The sequence below is a fragment of the Gorilla gorilla genome, chromosome 23, assembly GCF_029281585.2.
Source record: "Gorilla gorilla gorilla isolate KB3781 chromosome 23, NHGRI_mGorGor1-v2.1_pri, whole genome shotgun sequence".
In the NCBI taxonomy this organism is placed as follows: domain Eukaryota; kingdom Metazoa; phylum Chordata; class Mammalia; order Primates; family Hominidae; genus Gorilla; species Gorilla gorilla.
Window position 1 is genome coordinate 31,403,296 of NC_086018.1, and position 16,255 is coordinate 31,419,550.

The window sequence follows — 16,255 nt, forward strand, 5'->3', positions numbered from 1 at the left end:
GTCTTTCCATCCTGAGGCTCTCTAGGGGCCCTACTCTAAGACACCTCATTAGCATAAACTCAGGTATAACCCAAAGGGGCTCATATACATAATAAAAGCTGTTCTTATCACTCAGGAAATTTCAAGGGTTTTAGGAGCTCTGTTCCAGGAACCAGGGACAAAGATTAAGTAGATTTCTTATAATACCAGGCTCACCTTTAAACCAGGCTCCCTGCCACTAGGGATCATCCCTTCCAAGGGCAAAGGTGACATCCAGTTGCTCTTTGCTTATCTTTTTGGATTCACTCTGTCATTGTTTCTGGCCTTTGCTTTCTTTACTTGCTTTATGAACCGATCAATTATGCTTTCAAAGCATATGAAACATCTTTTAATCCAACATTTTTACATATTCTTTACACAGTTGGTTTTATTTCGCCCCCCTCTCCAAACTTTTTAATCCATGATATTCTTGACAATATTCCTGTCTGTTTCTTCTCTTTTCCTTATTTCTAACAAGCACATGATATACAGAAGGAACTGAATAAATGCCGATGGAAGGAATGAATGTTGCAGGCGCCTCTGTTTTAAATCCTTTCTAATATTTTGCAATAAATTTCAAGTGCAGTTAAAAAAAAGTTCTTTCTTTCTAATGCCATAATTTCACTCCTGGAAAGGCAAGCTACAACAATATTGGATGGAAGGGCTTCATGGACAAAGCTGTTAATTAAGATATAATTTACATTTATGAAAATCTGAAAACAACTAAGGTCAAGGGAGTGGCTAGGTAACAGACTAACTATTGGATATGACGTTCATTAACACCATGTGGCTCACCCAGAAAATGCTTATGATATGAAACAAATGAAAAGCAGAAAACCACATTTAACATGCGTTACGACTATAAATAAGACATAATACCCACATGGGGACATGGATCAGAAGCCAAGTACAAAAGACTAATTTATTAGAAAAGCTAGCTTTGCCATCCTTTTTCCTTTTTAAAACTTGCAATGGATATAAACTTTATATGGAACAAACTCTTTAAGGACGCATGTATCTAATCCTCTGTGATATAACCTGAGAGGCAAAAGCCCTTGCTGTCAGACAGGCCTGTGTTGAAATCTTCGTTCTGTTGAATAGTTGTGGTCAATTCTTTACTCCTTCCACTGTAGGAATTCTAACACACTCCTTAACTCACACTCCTTACTCAAAGTAATCATACAGGCTTAGTCATACAGTTACTTTGGCCAATGAGGGATATTAGCAACAATGACTCAAGGTTTCCTCTTGTGTATTAGGGCTTCCTCTGCCACCTCTGCCTCACCGTGAGAAAACACCATACTGGCTTGCTGAGGGGACAGAGGACATCCAAGTTGCCCCACTCACCAGCTGTCCCATCTGAAGCTGACCACAAATACTCTGTTAAACCAGTAAAAAAATGAACCATCCAACCAGCCTACAAACTCATCAACTATATAAATGGTTGCTGATTTAGGCCACTATCAGAATAGCTTGTTATGCAGCATTATCTATAGCAGTAGATGACTAATATACCCTGTCTTCTTCCTCTTTCTATAGCCAGGTTCATTCACAGTGTTTGGTACCTACAGAGTGGTGATGAAGGCTTTTTCTGTCATTGTCCCCCCTCTGTGAGGAAGAATGAGACATTTATGCTTGCATCTCCCCCACTCACCCACCCACACCTGTCATAGCACTTTGTCCTTTTTTAAATACTTACTTCTTTGCACATTTCTCTCCTCCTCCAAGTCATACATGACTTGGAAGCAGGTTAATTATTCACATCCACATCTACAGCACCTGGCACAGAGGAGGCCCTCAATAAATGTTTTTGCTTGAGTTGAATGAATAGATTTCGGGAGCTGGCATGAACCAAAAGAGCCAGCAGCAGATGGCAAGAATAATAACCTCACAAGCTGGTTCTTACGCCAGGAGGCTTTAGGCTTTCCAGAAAGCCCAAATAAGGGTGGAAGAAAACCAACACCCCACAAAGATGAAAAGCATACTCATTCTGCTCTCCTGCGCCCTTATCTCTCTCACCACATTGCACATAAATCTCCCAGCCATCCATGCCCCTGGGAGGGCCTCTCAGCCCACCTCACCCTACCTCCAGGGATGTCCCTGTGTTGACCCTACCTTTAGATCAGACACGTCTCTGTAGCACTGCTCGGAGCGGGTGTGGTCTGACAGCTGCACATTCCAGAAGCAGGGGAGCTGGTACACAAGGAAGGGGTTTTGTTTGATGACGGCATTGAAAATATCCTGGGGGATGAAAGCCAAAGACACAGTCAAGACAGTCGGATGGTCCAGCTGCCCATTTTGGCTCTCAAGGCACTGCATCCCCTGTGATAGGGCTTCTCTTGAACCTCCTGCTCTGAACACAGGCTGGCTCGCACTGTGAGGCATCTCTCTTGCCTGTTATCTCTAGGAACCAAGCAACAATGTTTGGATAGAGATGGGGGAATGCCCCAGGCTGACTGGAAGCTCCAGAGTCCTGCTGGTCTCATAAGGCCCTATCCAGTGAGCTCACATGTGCAGACACGGGGTGTCTTCCCTACCCTCACTGGCATATGAAAAATGAAGTCTCCTTCCCCTCTGGCCTCCTAGGCAGGAGCCCTGTGTTATCCATCCTGAGCCTCCTGGAGAGGAAACTGCATGATGACAAGTAGCCCCACTCATTCAGGGACTGAGACAAATTACAGATCCTCCCTTTCAGCAGTGCTTCCTGGGGCCTGCGGTGGACTCAGTGATGGATGCTCCTTGGATTTCTGCAGGCTGTGGTGCCCAGGATACGCACTCTCCGTTTCAAAATCCAACCCTGACTTGTCTAAGGAGGTTTTACCTTTTTTGGGCTCTTCTCCAAGCTCTTGCACCAGGCCATACTTATTAACTAGCTGCTGACAGGTGGCGCCGGGAGGTGAATTATGGGCCTTCGTGGCAGAAGATGGCTGAATAAACTATCCTCACTGGACACGGGCATACAATTGCTAGCTTTGGGGGACATGCTCAAGTCACTGTGACCCGACTTGAAATATGAGGCTGGTGGACGATTTTCGCCTCAGGTTTAAAACAGCTACCTGGGTATTATTTTTTTTCTTAAACTCATTCATTATCTCATGTTTGAAAAAGGAAATCAGTTTCTGGCTCCTTGGGAAATAATGAATAATAATACTTTAAAAAATAGTAAAGTAATTATGCAGGGTTTCTTGTTTCCTCCGTATTATGAAACTTTGCAGGCATTCGACGAACCAGGAAATTGCACTTTGAACAAAAACATGCAGAGTGAGCTGGCTCTTTGGATGAAAAGGAAAGGGTGAAATGCAGAAAACTCAGAGAAATCATCTTCGTGCCTGAAGACAGCTACCAGTGCCACAGGAAGATGAAAATTTAAATGAGTGATCCTGGTAGACTCAAAGTCAGACTGGAGCCCTGTGCCTTTCCTAGGACGTCAAAATGAGGAATGGGTTTTTAAAAAATGAATATTTGTTGGCTGGGTGCAGAGACTCATGCCTGTAATCCCAGCAATTTGGGAGGCTGAGGCAGGCGGATCATCTGAGGTCAGGAGTTCAAAACCAGCCTGGCCAACGTGGAGAAACCCCATCCATCTCTACTAAAAATACAAAAATTAGCCTGGTGTGGTGCCACACGCCTGTAACCCCAGCGACTTGGGAGGCTGAGGCAGGAGAATTGCTTGAACCCAGGAGGCGGAGGTTGCCGTGAGCCGAGACTGTACCACTGCATTCCAGCCTGGGTGACAGAGTGAGACTCCACCTCAAAAATAAAATAAAACAATAAAAATAAATAAAAATGAATATTTGCTAACAGTTCGGTAGAGTTCAAGGAGTTTCTGAGGCTGCCTGCATAGCAAGGTGGTTTCCTTGCAGTTTATTCTTTCTATTTAAGTGCATTTCCCTTGAGTAAAGGGACACTAGGACAGCATCTAAGCAAAAGGCTCAGATTAAAGGTTAGACTCTATTTGCCAGGGAGGCCAGTGAAACCTTGCCTGGGAAATATGCTGTGGCATTCTGGGGTCCCAGAGAGCAGGCCCTGTGCACTCTACCTGCTGATGAAGAGGGCACCGACATCTACTTATGAGTCTGCGTCAGTAGACGCTAAGCTCTATGAGGGCAAGTGCTGCATCCTTCGTCTATCTCTGTCATCCTTTTTCTGAACTTGGCTCCTGGTATACGCAGTACTCAGTGAAAGTCTGCCGAATGAACAAATGAAGGAACAAAGGGAAGGTACTAATGAGTTGAGCTGTTGTCTTAGACTGGCAAGAATAAGGCAGCTGTATCAGAGCACACAGAGTCACACAATACGTAGAAAACCATTCAGACCGATTTACTTTTAAGTTTCTTTGAGAAACAGCACCAAGCGCACTCAGGAATAGCTGCACCTTCGAACCTGGCCACTCACCTGGTCAGCTAAGGATGTAGAGAGCATGCCCATGAGCTCCCTCTCTGCGGTCAGCCTCCACATCTGCTCCCATTTCATCTTCCGCAGCTTATCCAGAAGTAACAGGATCACCCCTGGGCAACAGCACAGGATAAGAGAGAAAATTAAAAAATAAAAAAGATGGAGAGCTAGGCACACCTACTCACAGCACAGCCACAGTCTCTCAGGGATTGTCTTATGCAGACAAGAGGCCTATGCACTGCTGCAGATGAGTCTTCCCTCTAAAAATTCTTCCAGTGAGGCTCCACAGTATGGGGCACCTGTTTTGGAGATGAATACACCTGGGTTCAAGCCTAGGACCTGCCAGTTACTCGATAGGAGACATGAAACCATCTCTCTGAGACCTCCTTGTTGTATGGAGACTGGTCATACAGGCCTCAAAGGACTGTTGTAAGGATAAGTGATGAGGGCAGGGAGAGCCTAGCATTGTATGGAGATGGACAGTGGTGGTGGCCGCACAACAATGTGAATGGACTTCATGCCACTCAACTGTACGTTTAAACACGGTTAACACGGTAAATTTATGTTATGTATATTTCACCACAATAATGAAAAAAAGATTCTAGCTCTGCACTGGATACAGAGCACATTCCTGATAGACATTAGGTTCTCTCCTGTGTTTTTCCCCAGAGATATGACCACCTACCTAGGTTGAGCTGATAGGTGGAATTTGTACGATGTATACCATTTATCCGTACACATAAAAGCAGCTCCTCTGTGACTTTATTCTGGGTATGGCTTTGCCAATTTGCTTGATGATTACTGACAAGCCATATGGGCCTGTCTCAGTCTTCCTGATTTCAAGAGGGTCTTTTTGGCCCATCCACGCTGGGTCTTTAAGGTGAGCTCCAGAAGCCTGTGAGCTCATAAGAAACTAATAATCAGAGGTGGTTCCTCTTCCTTGATATCTTTTCTCGGTTACTTTCTGCGGGAGGGACCTGGGTGAATGGAGGGTTGTTTAGGGAGGGAAGCTCCCATTGTCTATATCCTTTTGTGTTTTTTAAAACGCTAAAACAACAGCGGGGTGCGGTGGTGGTTCATGCCTGTAAACCCAGCACTTTGGGAGGGGAGGTGTGTGGATCACCTGAGGTCAGATTAGCCTGGCCAACATGGTGAAACCCCATCTCTACTAAAAATGCAAAATTAGCTGGGTGTGGTGGTGCATGCCTGTGATCCCAGCTACTTGGGAGGCTGAGGCAGGAGAATCACTTGAACCTGGGAGGTGGAGGTTGCAGTGAGCTGAGATCGTGCCACAGCACTCCAGCCTGGACGACAGTGCAGGACTACGTCTCAAAAAAAAAAAAAAAAAAAAAAAAAAAAAGCTAAAACAACTAAACATATTATTCAGGCAAAAAATAAACACATCAGTTAAAATTTAAAAAAGAAAAATACATTTAGGCTTAGCTGAATGGCTGAGAAGCAACTATCTACCATCAGGTCAGTTAGAGCAAGCAGAAAAAGCCCTGAGCACAGAACACAAAAAGCCGAGAGAATTTCCCTGCAGGCCACTGCAGTCAATTTGGTGGGTGGAACTGTAGCACCCAGAGGCCCCCAAATCAATCCTCTTCAGGATGCTTAGCTCAGCAGAATGGTCAGTGGGGAAGACTCAAGGCAGTTGAAAAATGATCTTAGTTGAAACCTAGCACCTGCATTTCCAAGACTCTAGGAAAGAAACTGATTTCCCCAAATCACATACAAATGTCAACTCTAAGCCTCTTTACTTATTCCAGTGGCACATATTTGGAGAAAAGATATATTCACCATTTAGTGAAAGGTGTTTGGCCAGGTAGAGTTGAAAAAAAAATAGTATCTATATGGCTATGGGAAGAATGGGCTAATACACAGAGATCTGAACTTGTAAGTCTGAAGGACAAATTAGATCTGCTGCATAGGTCCTTTGTGCTTTGTTAGGTTTTTTGCACATCACGTATCATTTCCCCTAATGCTCCCTGAGATCTCTACATGATAGATTTTGTTATCCTTATTTTATAGGTGAGGAAACTGAGGGGCTAAATCGGACACTTGTCAATTCACAGTTCAAAAGTAGCTATGTCAGATTCAAACTCAGATCTGCATGATTCCAAGGCCAGTGCTTCTTCCACTCAACCACATAGACTAGAGCCCCAGCAATGTCACTTTGGAGCCATGGGACTCAGGTCAAGATCTGTCTTTTGTTGACTCTCAGTTTCTATGAGTGTTAAATGAGAAAAATGCTACTTGCCCTGCACAGCTCAGAAAACTGTTGAGCACTCTTGTGGTAGGCTGGTAATGTTTAACCATCAGCTCTCTGGGGGAGGAAAACGGCCGGATTTGTAGCAATTGCCAATTGCCAAGGTGTAAACACTCCCATCATGGCTAATTTCAAGCTAGCAATGTCATGTCACTGAATATGGAGTTGGGGAGGAAGGTACACAGTGGAAATTGTTCACCATAAATGTATTATCTGATTGTTTTACTCAGATAAACAATGTTGGGGGGGTTGCGGTAGAAAGAAAAGAAACATTTACAAAGTTACAAACCAAGAGAATATAGTGATGTAAGTCACTGGCGACTGATTTAAGAAAATATATTCCAGTCAAAAATATGAATGAAGCCGGGCATGGTGGCTCACACCTGTGACCCCAGCACTTTGGGAGGCCAAGGTGGGTGGATCACTTGAGGTCAGGAGTTCAAGACCAGCCTGGCCAACATGATGAAACCCCGTCTCTACTAAAAATACCAAAAAATTAGCTAGGCATTGTGGTGTGTGCTTGTAATCCCAGCTACTCAGGAGGCTGAGGCAGGAGAAGTGCTTGAACCCAGGAGGTGGAGGTTGCAGTGAGCCGAGATTGTGCCACTGTACTCCAGCCTAGGTAACTGAGCAAGACTCCATCTCAAAACAAAAAACAAAAAACAAAAAACAAAAAACAAAAAAAAGGGTGGGCAGGTGTGGTGGCTCATGCCTGTAATCTCAGCACTTTGGGAGGCCAAGGTGCACAGATCATCTGAAGTCAGGAGTCCAAGACCAGCCCCGCCAACATGGCGAAACCCCATCTCTACTAAAAATACAAAAAAACTAGCTGGGTGTGGTGGTGCACGCCTGTAGTTCCAGCTACTCCTGAGGCTGAGGCACAAGACTAGCTTGAACCCAGGAGACGGAGGATGCAGTGAGCTGATTGCACCACTGTTCTCCAGTGGGGGTAACAGAGTGAGACTCTGTCTCAAAAAAAAAAAAAATTTTTTTTTCATTAATCTTATTACAAAAATGAATTATAATTAGGTTGGATAGACGCTCCAATGTATTAAAAAAATGGGGGGGGGGGGGATGGTGGGAAGCTAGAAACAAGATGAAATATATTAATGCACATTTTTGAAGCCTCTAGAGAGGTCCAGGATAAACCTATGAGTCTCTGGTGACCAAGCTGAGAACTGATGCTTTTAAATGGTGTGAGACTTGGCAGATGTGATTTGCCAGGTTGCCTGAAAAGTCGGAATGTCTAAAACAGATGACTAAATGCAGAGATGCAGGATCATCCCCCCTGTTAGCCAGTCTTTTCTTCTGTGTGACTTTAATTTTTAAAATTATGAACTATTTCAAAACAATAGAAAAGCACACAAACTAATATAATGAATACCCACCACCTAGATATAATGGTTGTTATAATACGTTGACACATTTACTGTTAAAAAATTAAAGCATTACAGATAAATCTAAAGTTCATCTCATTCTACCTCCTCTCTTCCTCAAAGGCAGCCAGTATTCCCAGGGGTCTGTGTTTTATTTCTAGGCTTGTTTTTATATTTTTATCCTCTATGCACATAATAACACATGGTATTTTTAGTGTGTTTTGGATTGCGTATTTCCTATTCTAACTTGCCTTTTCATCCACTGTTATGTCTTTAAGATTTAACTATGTTAGTATTTCCTATCTAGTTTAGTCACTGTAATCACATCATCCATTTTATACATATACCACAATTTATTTATCCATTCCTCTCCTGAAGGACATTTTGGTTGTTTACTATGTTTTTGCCATTATAAACAATGCTGCAATAAATATCCTAATCTTGATTCATGTCTCGAGAGCTTAGCTAGGGTGCAGCTTCCAAAGTTGGACCGGGATTGCCATGTTGAAGGCGCTCCTTGTCTTGAAACATCTTCAACTACTCCATCTTCCATTTCTCTTACAGTCAGCCATTACTGAGTCCACAGATTCTAAATTTAAAACACTTTTTACATTTCTTTTATTCATTCATTCAACAGTTATTTATTGAGTAGCTACTACGTGTGAATTCATAGAAATAGACTTGTACTTATTTTGCTTCACTACTTTCACCAATCTCATGGGCTTTTTAAATTTTTTTATTTTTTTAGACAGAGTCTTGCTCTGCTGCCCAGGCTGGAGTGCAATGCCACGATCTCAGCTGACTGTAACCTCTGCCTCCCAGGTTCAAGCAATTCTCCTGCCTCAGCATCCCAAGTAACTGGAACTACAGGCACACACCACCACGCCTGGCTGATTTTTTGTATTTTTAATAGAGACGGGGTTTCGCCATGTTGGCCAGGCTGGTCTCAAACTCCTGACCTCAGGTGATCCACCCACCTCAGCCTCCCAAAATGCTGGGATTTTACAGGTGTGAGCCACCACGCCTGGCCAATCTCATGGGCTTTATTCAACATATGAACTCAGCATATATTTACTGGAGGTGTAACATTCATTCTTTGCCAGGCCCTTTTGTGGAAACACACATAAGACATGTACATCATTAGGATTCAATGTGATGACTGCAAACACTGAGATCATGCAGTGCTTATGAAGAGAGCTCACAGGAGGGAGGCCTGGGTGGCCTGGGCTAGGACTTGGTCAGGCAGTTGGGGAAGCTGTCTGAGGAAACACCATGGACAAAGGCACGGAGGCAGGAGATGCATGACAAGACTGGGCTACGCAAGAACTAGAGTGTATCATGGCCAGACAGTTTCAATAGCAGGCTTAGGCAAATGCCAGGACAGATGCCTGAACGCACGCACAGGCAAGAAATCAGGAAGAGCCTCGTATCTATGCAACACAGGTGCGTTCCAGCCATGTTTATGCGGTTTCCTACAGAGAAAATGCTATTCTTAAAACCCACTGGGAATTAAGCTGCTTATGGCTGGAAAGGCTGATCCAAGGGTTTCAGAGGCCCCAGGCCCTACCAAAGTATCCCCAAGGCCCAGGAGATGATTTTGTTGGCACTTGTCAGCCATGTGTGACACAGTGGTTGGGAAGTCCTACTGAGGACAACTGAAAGCCAGACAACGATGTAGAGCAAGAGAGTGACTGCAACAGAATCTGTTTTAGAAAAGCCAAACTAGCTGGGCGCAGTGGCTCATGCCTGTAATCCCAGCACTTTGGGAGGCTGAGGCTGGCGGATCACCTGAGGTCAGGAGTTTGAGACCAGCCTGGCCAACATGGAGAAACCCTGTCTCTACTAAAAACACCAAAATGAGCCAGGCATGGTGGTGTGTGCCTATAGTCCCAGTTACTTGGGAGGCTGAGGCAGGAGAATCACTTGAACCTAGGAGGCAGAAGTTGCAGTGAGCCGAGATTGCACCACTGCACTCCAGCCAGGGTGACAGAGTGAGACTCAGTCTCAAAAACCAACCAACCAACCAACCAACCAAACAAAAAAAACCAAGCTAAAATGTTGCTGTCATTTACCCTGCCATTTCACAAGATCAAAGGCCTCCAGTATTTCAGGATGGTCTTCAGAACAAGCTATAACCCCTTGGTTGTGGCCAGACCATCTGGTTCTCGCCATAATTTAATTTTCTTTTCTTTTATCAGACCACTTCTTCCAGGAAAACTGGCACTCTGCCATAAAACAACCGCAACCTCTGCCTCTGTGAACTTGATGAGCTGATTCTCAGGCTGCTTTTCCCTTTGGAATTCCAGAAAGTTTACTAAATATACCGCTCTCTGTACCCCGATTCAACCAAGAATCAGAATCCAAAGCAGACAAAAACATTCATGAGCAAACATGTCACACAGCTTATGAATTTCACTGTCAGCTTCCTGAGCCTCCTCTAATCTCAACATTCTTAGAAAGGAGGGCTGGTTAGACCTGACTGCTGAGTTTGCATCGATGTGGGAACTGAGGTGCTGAGGATGGAGGTGATGTTTCCAATGTCACAGTGCTGGCAACTGCTTCTTACTGCCCTGTTTATCTTAGAACATCAGAACTAATAAAGACCCTGTGCTTCCTGTGCCAGCAGAGCCCATGGGTGGCTCTTCTTTGTACCTAGACATTTTTAAAGACCATGCTTCCTCTTAAACATGAATGGCACACGTGTGCTCGGCTGACACAGGCTCATGTGGGCTCCTGGGAATCAGGGCTCCCAGACACCACAGCTGAGCCACAGGCAAGCTGCTCTTGGCATGCCAAACCAGAGGGGACTCTGTTTGCTTTTGTTGTGTGTGTGTTTTTTTTTTTTTTTTTTTTTTTGAGACAGAGTCTTACTCTGTTGCCCAGGCTGGAGTGCAGTGAGTGGCACGATCTCAGCTCACTGCACCCTCCGCCTCCCAGGTTTAAGCCATTCTTGTGCCTCAGCCTCCTGAGTAAGTAGGACCACAGGTGTGCGCCACCAGGCCTGGCTAATGTTTTTTGTATTTTTAAGAGAGAAGGGGTTTCACCATGTTAGCCAGGCTGGTCTCGAATTCCTGAACTCAAGTGATCCGCCCACCTTGGCTTCCCAAAGTGCTGGGAACACAGGTGTAAACCACCACACCCAGCTGACTCTGTCTACTTTCAATCATAGGTCCTGCATTCAGAAGTCATTTCGTCTATGATTCATTTCAAAATTTTTTTATTTGAGCACCTGCTTTGGTTCTACTCATTAGTAAACTGGGGACTTGGAAGTTTTTAAAACACAGTCCTTGTTCTCAGGGAGCAAGGCCTGATAGGGAAGGGAAACAGGTAATCACAAAAATGCAAAGCACTGTGATAAATGGGAGGTGGGGAAGAACTATGGGAGCTGGGGTACAGGTAAACTGACTGTGTCTCAGGGGAAGCATTAGGGGAAGGGCATCTTGAAATGAATGATGTCTACACTGAAACTTAGGGATAAAAAAGGTTATATAAGTGAGAGACAGGAAGAACAAAGGTCAAACCAGACAGGCTTCTCTCTCTAGGACAGTGATTTCAAAGGAATGGGTTGCTGAATATCTAGCAGGTAGCAAATACTGTCCACCACATTTGAACTGCACACCTCAAAAGGTAATGACCCATGTCCCCCTCTTCTCCCAAAAAAGAAAATTTTAGAAAGGCTGCATAAAGTTGTCTAGCATGGGTGAAAACATTTGTCTTTGCTCATAAATCTATAATTATCCACAGGTTATTTCCTTTTTTTTTTTTTTTTTGAGACGGAGTCTTGCACTGTCGCTCAGGCAGGAGTGCAATGGCGTGATCTCAGCTCACTGCAACCTCTGCCTCCCGGGTTCTAGCGATTCTCCTGCCTCAGCCTCCTGAGTAGCTGGGATTATAGGTGCCCACCACCACACCCAGCTAATTTTTTGTATTTTTAGTAGAGACAGTTACTATGAGAGGGTTACACTATGTTGGCCAGCCTGCTCTCAAACTCCTGACCTCATGATCCACCCGCCTCGGCCTCCCCAAGGGTTGTGATTACAGGTGTGAGCCACCGTGCCCAGCCTACCACAGGTTATTCCTATAACCAATATCCTCACATCCTCAGAGTGACACAGCAGAATGAATTCTGGGAACACAAGCTTCTTCTTTTTTTTGTTTTTTTTTTTTTTTTTTTGTAGCTATCCCAGAAGGGGAAGGAAAAAGAAAAAACTGCAGTGGACTTGGAAAACACACTCTTGGCTCTGAGTCCTGATATCACTGCTTAATATCAATATGATTCTTGAAAAAAGTCACTGTGTTTCTAAGCCTCAGATCCTTATTTGTAATATAGTGACAATCCCACATTAACTCCAAGGTGATTATGAGGAACAAAAAAGAAAACGGGGGCCCGGTGCGGTGGCTCACGCCTGTGATCCCAGCACTCTGGGAGGCAGAGGAGGGTGGATCACCTGAGGTCAGGAGTTCAAGACCAGCCTGGTCAATACGGCAAAACCCCGTCTCTACTAAAAATACAAAAATTAGCCAGACGTGGTGGTGGGTGCCTGTAATCACAGTTACTTAGGAGGCTGAGGCACAAGAATTGCTTGAACCTGGGAGGCGGATGTTGTGGTGAGCCGAGATTGCCCCATTGTACTCCAGCCTGGGCAACACAGTGAGACTCTGTCTTAAAAACAACAACAACAACAACAAAAACAAGAAAAATGGCATCTTTAAAGTATCTGGTACAGTGGAAGAGTATCCACCAGGGCTGGAGTGGGAATTATTAATGGATAATTAATGTCCACACCTAGTAAATCATTTTTCTTTGTAACCCACTGATTATTCAAATAATCTTCAAAATTCCCGTGAGTGTGAAATGTACTGGACAACTTGAAATATTTGCAATATTTGCAAACATTTCCAGGCCCATAGCCTTCTCAGTGTTCTGAAAATAGTTGGCTTATAGTGTCACAGCCTGCATGCTTAGGAGATCTCTTGAGGTTATTCCAAGTGGCAGCTAAGAGATACATCCACAGGAAGAAAACAAATAATAATAAAGGAAAGAAAATCCACTGTATGGAAAATTATGAGCTTAAATTGTATTCTTAAGCAGCTAATGAGTCTGTTTAGGATGTTAAATATAATCATCATATTGATACGAGCTTATAAGACAATCTGCCAGTTTCTTCAAAGGTTAGGAGCTTGCACTCAGGTCATAAAAGACTTGAGAAACAACACTTCCAAGAGAAACAGAACTCTGTTTATTGACCTTGCTCCTATGGGGCTGTGGAAATATCCTAATTAATGGCTGTGCAGTGCTTTCAAAATATGAAGTAGTACATAAAAGCTTAATAAATGACAGTTACAGAAACTATACATTTCCTCATTAAGGTGTCTAATTATCCCTCACTGAACTTGTCTAATTCCCACTGGATTTAATATAAATTATGTGCATGTGTGCGAAGTAGAAAGAGGATTTTTAAGTGACTACTGCTTCAAGTTATGAAAATGGTTCCATTTGAAACTGGAGCCTTTTAAGCTGAAACAACATGGATTTGGCTTTGGAATGCGTGCCCCAAATCAGACTTTTGACCCTGCTTTTCTGCTGTCAGGAGGAAGGTGGTGCCAAAAAGCTTGACTTTGGCCTTTGCCTGGCATTCGCTGCTGCCTGATCCTCCCATTCCCATCCTTGTCGCTGGGGTCTGGGAGCTTGGAGCAAGCCCCTTGCCCCTGAGTGCTCTGCACAGAGGCAACATGCCTTAAATTTGACAAGGACTGTCAAGGGAGCTGGCTGGGATGCATGTGACCCGCAGCACTTCACCTACAGCTGTTGTGCTGGGAGCACAGAGACCAAAGCTAAATAAATAAATGAATAAATAAATTAAAAATCAAAGGATTCTCTCATGAACATCTGGTCAAGTAGCAGGGCTTTTCATCTGTGGATCAGAGGGCAATGTTTTCTTTTTAGCAACAGCTCAGTAATCAAGATGGCAGGGAAAGAAAAGTAGGTATCTGTGCAGAGAGGAAAGTGAGAATAATGCTATTTTATGAGCTAGACATTATTTTTTGCCAGTGCAACTGCCAAAAAAAAAGAGAAGCTAAAAAGGGTGACAATGATGATAATACCTACTATTTATCAAGCAACTGCTGTATACTAGAGAGAAGGAACTTAACTTAGATGACCTCTGATTTTTTTTTCTTTTTGAGACAGAGTCTCGCTCTGTCACCCAGGCTGTAGTGCAGTGGCACAATCTTGGCTCACTGCAACCTCTGCCTCCCAGATTCAAGTGATTCTTCTGCCTCAGCCTCCTGAGTAGCTGGGACTACAGGCGTGTGCCACCACACCCAGCTAATTTTTTGTATTTTTAGTAGAGACGGGGTTTCACCATGTTGGCCAGGCTGGTCTCGAACTCCTGACCTGGTAATCCGCATGCCTGAGCCTCCCGAAGTCCTGGGATTACAGGTGTGACCCACTGCACCCAGGCAGATGACCTCTGATTCTTATGACAAACTTGCAAAGTAGATGGAATTATCTCTATTTTACAGATGAAGAAACTAATGTAGACAGAATTACCTCCATTTTACAGATGAAGAAACTAAAGCTTCCATATAGCTAACGTGTGGTAAAATTAATTTCACTCTTTGATTTGTGGTCTCAACCATACCATGTTGCCTCCTGGGAGCGTGTGTGTGTGTATGTGTGTGTGTATCTACATGCTCATAACTAAATATGGTGAGGCTTTGCTGAATCAGGGGTCTAAAGCCAAAACAAAAGAGTAGCTCCTGGAGGAGCAGTAAGTAAATGTTTGAAGGACTTTGAGAAGACCACAGGCCAGAAGCAGACTGCCTCTGTGAAAACCTGGGAAGATCCCAATCATTATAAAAGGCCGGGAAAGGGCTGGGCATGGTGGCTCACGCCTGTAATCCCAGCACTTTGGGAGGCCAAGGCTGGCGGATCACGAGGTCAGGAGATTGAGACCATCCTGGCTAACACACGGTGAAACCCCGTCTCTACTAAAAATACAAAAAAATTAGCCGGGCGTGGTGGCGGGCCCCTGTAGTCCCAGCTATTTGGGAGGCTGAGGCAGGAGAATGGCGTGAACCCCGGAGGCGGAGCTTGCAGTGAGCCGAGATCGCGCCGCTGCACTCCAGCCTGGGTGACGCAGCGACTCTGCCTCAAAAAAAAAAAAAAAAAAAGCCAGGAAAACTAGGGCTTCCCTGAGGACAGTCCTGTATGAAAAGGAAGCTGTAGGCCTAGGGTAGGGCCTGATCCAAGATTAGTGATAGTGGGTAACCGGATGGAGCCAATAAATATTCAACTCAGGACACTGTGTCAGAGCTAACTTATGTCAACTTTCCCTCCTGCATGGTAGAAACATTCCCTTCTTTCTGCATCTGAAACTATCCAAGTAACTTCATAGCATGTACAGGACTACTTGCAAGCAAGAACTCTTTAAAACTTTTTTAGCAAAGGGGAATGCCTTAAGCTTGCATTATGAAAACTGTTTAAGAGAAGGTTCTGCCACTATTCCCTCCCTGGTCTGTTTTCATTCTTTAGGCCAGCTACAAGAACGTAGCTAGAATTGGGTTGGTCAATTCAGACCACATACTTCCTTGGCTCAGGAGGAGAAAGTAGGGACCAAAGTGCCTGGATGACTCCTTTGAATGAGGTTCAGAGGAAGTTTCAGATGAAACCTTTTATTCCTAAACTCAGTACTTCTCACAGTGTATGACGTAGCATTCTGTAGGATGCTAGTAAATGTGGTGGAAGCAGGGCTAAATAAGTTAAATATGTGTAGGAGATGATTGATTAGGGTTAAATAAAGTTAAATAGGTTTTGATATATCAGTGTGCACAGTGAATCTCAAAGGTGGTTACAGCTTCCAACGTTGTCAGAACGATTTGCCCCTTTTCCCCCAGGAATCTAATAGGATATTGCTTGTCCCTTCAGTTTGAGTCCTCACTGGCTTCGGTCTGCACTTCCTCAGGTCTCCACCTCTAATGCAGGATCCACTACGTGAAAATGAAGATTTGCTCCTTAGTCCTTCAGTGGTTTTTGAGGCTTTGCTGGTTTGAACCAGTGAAATCCTATGGACACAGCGCAGCTGCTCAGCAGGAGGCTCTGGGGAGCGCACAGACTCTCATCTCAGAAATGCTGATGAAAATCACCCTCAGAATCGCAACCTTCCTCTCTTCTGCTTTGAAGCACTGGAGTTCT

At 44.2% G+C, this 16,255-nt stretch overlaps 1 protein-coding gene across 7 annotated transcripts in view; it reads right to left on the reverse strand.

Moving 5' to 3' along the window:
* Positions 1-16,255, reverse strand: part of LARGE1 (LARGE xylosyl- and glucuronyltransferase 1) — a 759,370-nt gene that overhangs the window by 215,553 nt on the left and 527,562 nt on the right. For all 7 annotated transcript variants that reach the window (XM_055375362.2, XM_055375363.2, XM_055375361.2 and 4 more), the window contains 2 exons: positions 4,414-4,526; positions 2,134-2,259 (listed from right to left, as the gene is read on the reverse strand). In XM_055375362.2, coding sequence (XP_055231337.1) covers positions 2,134-2,259; positions 4,414-4,526 — 239 coding nt within the window. The remainder of the gene's footprint in view (positions 1-2,133; positions 2,260-4,413; positions 4,527-16,255) is intronic.